General features: G+C 42.5%; 1 protein-coding gene across 2 annotated transcripts; it reads right to left on the bottom strand.

Moving 5' to 3' along the window:
* Nucleotides 1-2,054: 2,054 nt before the first annotated feature.
* zgc:172145 (Ferritin light chain, oocyte isoform-like) lies at nt 2,055-7,630 on the bottom strand. Of its 2 annotated transcripts, XM_065957094.1 has the most exons (4): nt 7,553-7,630; nt 7,275-7,457; nt 5,849-5,995; nt 2,055-3,745 (listed from the first exon to the last, which is right to left on the bottom strand). In XM_065957094.1, the coding sequence occupies exons 2-4, from the start codon at nt 7,440-7,442 to the stop codon at nt 3,452-3,454; spliced, it is 609 nt and encodes a 202-aa protein (XP_065813166.1). In that variant the 5' UTR covers nt 7,443-7,457; nt 7,553-7,630; the 3' UTR covers nt 2,055-3,451. The 2 variants fall into 2 exon arrangements, with proteins under 2 accessions (XP_065813166.1, XP_020490663.3); XM_020635007.3 differs by having other exon boundaries at nt 7,275-7,612.
* Between the last annotated feature and the right edge of the window lie 986 nt (nt 7,631-8,616).

Here is an 8,616-nt window from a genome sequence, read left to right as displayed (position 1 = left end):
AGAGAAACGATGAATCAGGGAAAGAAAAAGCACGTTTTATATCATAACGTAGCCTATATCCCTCTGTGCGTATTTATGATCGTATTTTAATCACTGATTCTGAGGGGAATCTGGCACTGAGATCCAACATGAAATGTGCTGCTTTGTAAATGATCAGAAACAGAAATAAAAAATGTAACGATGAGGCCTCTTCAGCTCCGAAGCCCGGGCCTTAGGTCTACATTAAGAAGGGAAAGAGAGAATGGAAGATACGAATATTTAAAATCAACAAAACGAGACATAAGAGCTGAACAATCAAGCAAAAGAAAACAATAAAAAAAAAAAACGAACATAAAAACAACAAGATGATAAATAAGTCACAAAATTACAGAAAGCAAACTAAACATTAAAGATCCTGCGGGGGAAAAGGTCCCTGAAGGCTCATAACAATAACACAGAACCAGATCGAAATAATCAACTTCAAAATAAAACAAATTAAATTTTATTTATTTTTTTGTCAGATTTACTTTGGGCTTTTTGGGCCTTTTATTGAAGAGATAGGAGAGTAGATAGAGACCGAAATCAGAGAGAGTGAGGGACTGACATGCGGGGAAGTAGCAACAGGTCGGATTTGAACCTGAGCCGTCCACTTAAAGGACTACAGCCTCCGTACATTGGGCACTAACCACGATTCTACCTGCTGTCTTTGCACAAGAAACCAGAAGTATAAACTCAGCAAAATAAACATTCCCACTGTGCTTCTTTTCACTTATAAATTTGTTTATTTACGTCATCATCATATGCACATTTATTTATGCTGACATGCTTTGACATGCTTTACAAACAATTAAAATGTTTTATTTTGAAAGGTTTAAATACAAATCCCAGCCTGATGTAAACAGACTTGAGCTTGTTATATATATATTTATTTTCTAGTCTCCTGACTACTCAAAGCACTTTTACTCTGCAGGTCACACACACATTCACACACTGATGGTAGAGGCTGCTGAGTGAAGAGTCCATCAGAAGTTACTCATCACACTCATACACATTTATATGCTGCCACTGAAGCAGTGGGAGCAACTTGGGGTTAAGTGTCCTACCCAAGGACACATCAGACATGTAGTTGCAGGAGCTGGGGATTGAACCCTCAACCTTCCGCTTAAGAGACGACCGACTCTACCACTGATCCACAGCCGCACCTCACAGAAACAATTTTTCAATAATTTGAAAATTAAAAAGTATAAAGTAATACTAAATTAATTGTTTCTGGAAAAGAGATTTTCTAAGTCACAGCGTAACAAAATTATAAGAAGTTCACCTAAAAGCTTGGTGATATCACTTGTATCATTTGTGTTCATGTTAAAGAAATGTGGAATCAGGACCAGGTTTACAGCTCTGTGGAACGTTTGACTTATTTTCCTTATTATTGGCGGTATTTAACAAACTTCACGTCCAAATTCAGCAAAATAAGACTTCATACTTGGCTTGTTTTCAGCATCTTTCTCCACCTGAGACTTTTTTGTAAAGAGTTTAAATCGTGCATTGAAGTTAAATGTCATTACATTTTATTTTTAGACCAATTAAAGCATCATTAACATCCTCCCCTCTCCTCTCTCTGTCACATTACTGCACCCTCTCTCCATCCAGATCTATTTTAATCAAACATGCAGCACAGTGTCCAATCAGAGCCGTGCAGCCTGCAGTACACAGGACCCGCCGCTAGAGGGCGCTGCAGAGCAGATCCTGCAGCCACAACCCTCACAGCAGAACCGTCATCAGCTCTTCCTCTTTGCCCCTGAGCTGAACAACCAATCAGCCTCTGCCAGTCAAACGTGATGGACGGCTCGAAGCAGCGGATGCTTCAAGTGTTTGAGGAAATATTCAAACCCTCTGCTCTCAAAGGATTATCGCTTTCGCTCCAGAAATGATCGACAGGTCTTTAAATGCAAGGCTTTTTCCTCGGTGATAACTTAAGACAACTTGTTCAGTCTGAAAATAAACTGTAAAATTATAATTTTTCATGTCATGTTAGTGCTCGACACATGCAAAGGGATTGTGGACAGAAACTAAAGTGCTGAAAAAAAACTTTATTTATAAGATTCAACTGTGTTTGTGGAACATTTTCAGACTTTTCAAGGTGACATAAGAATCAAAACGTGAAGGAAAGATGACATACTGACCTGATATTTCTCTACAAAGAAAGTGCAAAACAAACTCAAACTTGAGACAAAAAAAGAGACAAACAATCCAGAATCTATTACCAAAATCTGTCATAACTTCATCTTCTCAGTGGAACTCTGTGCGGACATCAGTCAGGACACATGAAAAAGACAAGTTCTGAATAAAGAACATGTTGAGTAGTTCATAAAAATATGACGCCTTTGATGTATCGGAATAAAAAAGTCACTTCACAGAAGACAGAAGCAGAAAACTGTGAGGAAAATACAAACATCTTAAGGGGTTAAAGGTCGCATATTCTCCTCCAGTGTAAATAAGTCTCAGAGTTCCTCAAAACATGTGTGTTAAGTTTCTTGTTCTAAATCCACTCTGATCCTGTATTTGATCATGTCTATAAACCCCTCTATTTCAGCCCTGCTCAGAACAGGCTGTTTCCGTGTCTGTACCTTTAAATGTAAATGAGCTGTGTCTAACCACGCCCCCTCTCTGGAAGGGCTTGGGTGTACTCTGGCTTTCGCTCCATGTCCTATTGTTTATGGTGAGAAGGCAGACTCAGAGGGCAGAACAAACACCTAGCTGTGGGAGTGTCACCCACCTGGGGGAGGAGTTACTGCCCTTTGTGATGTCATGAAGGGGAAATCGCCAAACAACCTTTTTGAGCACACATTTTCTGAAAAGTGGAGCAGGCAAAAGACGGAGAGGATGGACTTTTCTCATCATTGGGGGGTTTGTAGACGGAGACACATTAGAGTTAGAGAAACATGGTGAAGTGGATTTTACAGAATATGTGACCTTTTTTTGGGAACTATATTGTGTCCTATTTTGTTCTTTGTCTTCACGGATGTTTAAAATAGAATCAAACTCCCTTTATTTAGTAAAAAAACGTTTGATTTCCTTAAAGCGTTTTAAAAAACATATCTTACAGGAAAGGATTTCACAAGATTTCTTTGGATAACAGTTTTCCAATTCCTGTCTTTTTTTTTTTATCTTTGTCTCTGAAGGAGTGTAGAAATGAAAACATTTTTTACATTTACAGCAGTTAGCATTGTAGCGTCATTAACCCCTCCCTCTCCAACCTTCTTGGGTCGTTCCATTTGATCTCGGAAGTCAGAAATTCCCAATTGCCAGTCGGATTACATCATCCTTCTACGATAGGAAACCAAATAATTTTTCATGGCTGCTCTTTGTCGAGCTGGTGTCTAAAGATGTTGTGCTGGTCCTTCAGAAAATCATGAAATCGAACATTGTTCTCGGTCAAATCAAGTCTTCCTCTTCGACTGTTAGAGCTCGATCATCTTGTGAGCTCGTCCTGCAGCTCATTCAGCATGTACTCCCCGAACCCCCCCGCTGTTTGGTCATTGGTGCAGCCCAGCCGCCGGGCGCTGGTGAGCAGGTCTCCGATTAGCTTGAGTCGGTCCGTTCGAGGAGACAGGAAGTGACTCTTCACAAAACTGGCAGTGTGCGGGTCTCCGTGGTGACGGGCTAGCTGGCTCAGAGCGACCAGGACGTCGGCCTCCTCCTTCAGCTGGAGCATCAGCAGCTCCAGAGCGGGTAACACGGCGAGGACCACCTCGCAGCCCGGCTTCTGAAAACAACGGATACATACAAACAGCATGAGAGGCAGGAATCTGTTGACTGTAAATAGACACAGCAGACGTCTGACATCACGCTTAGGACGGGAAACTTATCAGCTGCTGGACCCGAAGTTTGACAATCACATTTATTCTGGGCTGTGGGAGAAACACGGTTTACTTTACAGCCATCCTTTAAAAAAAAAAAAATGGCCAATAAGAATCAAACTTTGGCGAGCAGTAACGGCCTCGGTTTGTCCTCTCTGAGGTGCACGACACTTGAGAGACGGATAACAAGGTGTCCCAAACTGCTGCTGACTGGACTCGAGGCCTCGGCCCCGAAACGATTTTACACGACTCATAAACCCGGGCTGGCGGTCGGAGGCCACGCTGAGACGCGCCAACGCCACTGCTGACCATCTGGAAACGCCATCAGCACCACCGTCCCTCTGCCGCAGCATTAATCTCGCCAATTTTCCGGAACTCAGGGGGGGGGGGGAATGTACACCCTGACCGGCTTTGGGCCAAGTCTCCAGGGGTTTAACCTCTTCCCCCGCCAGCCCCCCGCCCGCCCCCTTCCTATCGCTGACGCTAAATGAAGAGCTTCTTTACAAAATAAGATCTCTTCCAGTTTGAAAAAAAAGAAAGAAACAGAGCGAGAGAGAGCTGGAGAAGACACCTGCTCTGACAACATGAAGGATGGCACAGGAGGTGGAATAAATCCTCCAGAGGGGCGTTTTGTGTCGGAGTAAAACGAGAACGCTGTTACAGACTGAAGCTTCTCTGTCTCACAGATAAAGTTCAGATCATAAATTTAGTTTCAAAATGGATCCACAAATCAACTCTTCATACCAGATCATCTGAACGACCCCCGAGAGGAGCCAGGTTCACCTCAACCCCCCCCACCCCCCACCCTGCCTGCTGAGGCGGCTTTCAGGGCAACAAATGCTCTTGACCCTGAACTCTCACTGACTTCTGGGTGTCAGCGGTGAAAAATAACTTTTGTTTCTGCACGTTTGTTCTCTTCTGACATACGAACCATATCTCTGCTCCACAGATTTAATTATTGATCTTTTGTCGTCAGGAGAATCCTCCGACAGCTGAAGTTATAGACACGATATTCCTCGACACATTGTTGGAGATTAAAACCAAACAGTACATGAAGTTTTTTTAATTAGCTCCGCAACAACCAAAAAGACATCCAAAGTCCAATAATACAACATGAGAGGCAATTCTTCATTATTTTGCATGTTCTTCTGATAATTTGAAATAATTATCATATAATTATTCAAGATTGTTTCTCGTTTACATGATGGCTGTCCCTCGTACCCTGTGTCTGTCTGGAGCATTGATGGTCTAGCCTGAGGACTCCCCACCAACTCCTTCGTAAAAATAGTGACCCACATACCTTTTTTATTTTAAACCAATCAGATGTATTGAATGCAGACAAAGTGCAGTTTGGACCTCAGATGGTACCAAACATGTGACGGAACAAACAGAACAGAACCAACATGTTTTAAGAGTGCTTCATAGACTTTATGACACGTTTTTTTTTTTTATTCCAGTCACTCATTCACGACCCACTGAAAACAGCTCTGCGACCCACTTTTGGGTCCCGACCCACCGGTTGAGAACCACTGTATTAGAGAATGGATACAGCATCAGAAGCTGACCTCCGTTCATCCAAAGAAAGCTGCTCAGCGGCGCATGAAGCTAAAAAAAAGTGCAACTTTTGGGTGTAAAAGTCACCCGAACTTCCACCTTACAATACCTCAGCAAGAACTAGCAGTAAGCAGTCCTAAAAAAATAATCTAACCTTTTTTAAAAAATGTATTTACGTTGTGGTATTACCTCCAGTAATTAGCAATCACTTTATGTATTAAATGTTAAATAGCCTACAGAGCTGGTTAGAGCTAATGCTAACGAACACTTCCTACAGCTGCTGCTTCCAAACGGACATTCAGCGAGTGGCTTTTAGATTAAAGTCGCTACAAGTAACGCAGGTTTAATGCTAATCGATTGTTAATCTAATTCAACATGTGGCCACCATTTTCCTCTAACATGCCGATACAAAAAAAACATGCTGTAGTAAGTGAAGTCTATAATTTCAAACCCACCTGAATGTCCTTGTTGCAGAAGTTGCCCCCCCTCTCAGCCAGGTATCCCATCATGGCCTCGGCCTCCTCCTCCTGCTTTAGCGCCTCCTGGTGGAAGAAAGAAGCGACACGGGGCAGAGCGACATCGTCCCGCTCGAACACACTGGCCTGCAGGAGAAAAAAAAAGATTATAAAACTTTTTGATAACATCCTTATGTAACGTTGCCATGAGGCTAGGGTGACCATATTTTCGAACTTCCAAATTGGGGCACTTTAATTTGACCTCAAACCCACATGAATCGACCTGCGCTGGTCACACAAGGTGCTCTCCAGCCCGTTGAATATCGTCTACCCACCGTTTGTGTTCGCTCGTTTGAATGTGGCTTTGAATGTCTGCATCGGGTCTCTAGTGTGAAACCACCCTCAGTCAGATGGTGTCATTGCTCATGGGCTGAGCGTATAAATGTATGACATCATAATGAAATTAAAAAAACTACAAACTACAAAGATGGCTTTGCCTCTGGTCACTTCCTGTCAGCACCTGTGTGTCCAATTGGACTCAAAGCTGATCGTTTACACTTACTGACATTGTGTCCTTTTTTCTAGATCCTTGCTTCTGTTGTTCTTACTCTCTGATGTACGTCGCTTTGGATAAAAGCATCTGCTAAGTGAATTGTAGAATTGTAAACAAACATGGCAAGGGGAACTCTGCACATTTACAAAACTTTAAAATTTACTTAGTTCAAGTGATTCTAAAAAAGTGTTAATAAAAGTATCCTGCTCTACATTCAACAGTATTTTGGATCCATAATCATATGTTTGTTTAGCAAAATCAGAGAAAATTGCATGGAATATTATTGTTTTCTACCAAAATGTCAATATATTTTAAGTTTTTTTTAAGGCAGATACATTAGCTCGTAGGTAAACATATTCTCTTCCTCAGGTCGCTTAAGCACATTTCATCTTAACTACGGCCAACTGAGAGGTCGTTTTCATCTGTGATGGGGGGGGGGGAAGCAGAGAGAACTCCCATGATTCCCCGCAGCCTCGAAGTCTGTTATTATATTGATTGAGCGCCCCCTGGCGCCGGAATCGACTGTGCCTTAGAGTAATACATTTTTTACACCTTGCAATCTGCACAAGGTTGGTAGTACCGACAGTTTCCAACAGGTGTAAAAGATTGCATTGGAAGGTTAATATCTTAGTGTTAAAAAAGGTTTTAGGAATTAAAGGGAAGCCTATTTAAAGCCAAGACCTGAAACACCTTTACTATGCAGGTATCACTAATATCAGATCTGTCAATCACAGGTGTGAAGTGTCACAACACACCAAGGTCTCCCCAATTAAAAGACATCCCACAACTGATGATACACTTCTAGTAAATCCCCTCTGTCATTTTTATAAATAGAAAGTATTTAATCTGTCAGTGCATGTTTGAGTCTCCTACCAGAGCCTTCAGCCGGTACGCTCCGTCCCACAGCAGGCTGCTCACCCCGCAGAGAGCCTCCTCCACGGCGGCCTGCAGGTTGTGTCTGGCCCGGCTGCCCCCGGAGCTCCGGTGCGCTCTGCACAGCGGCAGGCTGCTCTTCAACCGCTTTCCCGCGGGCTCAGCCATGACACCACCCGCTCACTAAAATATCCAGGAGGAGGAGAGGAGTCGGGACACAATCACCGACCGGCAGAGCCAAATCAGATTAGAGATAATGAAGATAAAACGTAACGTACGGTAGTGAAACGCGTCCTCTTCCAGTCGGCCGTCAACAGAGGATAAATTTAGCACGCATGGATCAACTGTTTCCCGGTCAGCTGCTCAAGTTCATCCGGTGTGTTTGAGCTCAGAGCTGCAGCCACTATGAAATTAAAGGTCAAATAACTGAAATGTATTCATACATGTTTTGGATTTTTTTTCTTTCAGCTTTTGCAGTGTCTCAAATCTGCAGTAAAAGATGCATGAAACCTTTCAAAGTAGGCTAATATATATTTTCTTGTCTTGTTTTGTGTGTTTTCCCCTTCATCATGATGACTCTGGAGTTGACTAAAGAGCTGAAGAGCTTTAACCTGAAGGATCATCAGCTGTTAGGTCGCACACTTCTTAATGACACTTTTAAGTAAAGCTCACAGGTTACCTGCAGCTCCACCTGTCAGTGAAGTTTAACAGCACGTTACCATAACGACAAGAGTCCATTAAGAGTAAAAGTTCTGCATGAGAGTAAAAGTAGAAGGAGGCATTTTACTTTTCATACTTTATTAGATTTTTAAATCTGCACAGTTTGAAAGTTCAGTCTGGTAGTTTTCAATCTGAGGGTCGTGTCCCTCCAGAAGGCCACAAGTCAAGTCTTAAGCGTCCTGCAGGCTGTCCAATTTTTGCATCTTATAAGCTCATTGCAGCCACACACAAAAAAGTGACTATTTTACTGATCACAACAGCCAACAACAAACTCACAGTATAAACTCTGTCATCGGTGACACGCTTTGAGTGTGGGCTAGAGCACACAAGGAGTTGAGAACGAGCAGGGAGACAGGGAGTCGTCTGATTGGTTCATCAGATTGGTACCTCGTGGCAGACATTGGTCAAAGTTTTTACAGCCTTACAACTGATACAGATGACGGATTTTCTTTGTTCCTTTTTCAGAGAACATGAGTTATTAATTTCTGTCAGGACCTAAAGACAAGTTCAACCAACATCTGAAAACGTGGATCTGGAGGAAATGACCAATGTTGCCTTTAAGTTCAGTGTATATGAAGTTATTTTTATGAAACAGGAGGTGAGGCTGGCTTTGCACAGAAAC

This window comes from Labrus bergylta, chromosome 7, assembly GCF_963930695.1.
Source record: "Labrus bergylta chromosome 7, fLabBer1.1, whole genome shotgun sequence".
NCBI lineage: Eukaryota > Metazoa > Chordata > Actinopteri > Labriformes > Labridae > Labrus > Labrus bergylta.
The sequence above is the reverse complement of the archived record's forward strand: the minus strand, read 5'-3'. Positions and strand labels throughout refer to the sequence as shown.

Coding starts and splice junctions, on each gene's coding strand:
- zgc:172145 (XM_065957094.1), bottom strand. CDS start 7,442: ATGGCTGAGCCCGCGGGAAAGCGGTTGAAGAGCAGCCTGCCGCTGTGC. Junction 5,996..7,274: donor CGTACCGGCTGAAGGCTCTG/GTAGGAGACTCA, acceptor TTTCTCCTGCAG/GCCAGTGTGTTCGAGCGGGA. Junction 3,746..5,848: donor TCTGCAACAAGGACATTCAG/GTGGGTTTGAAA, acceptor CGTTGTTTTCAG/AAGCCGGGCTGCGAGGTGGT.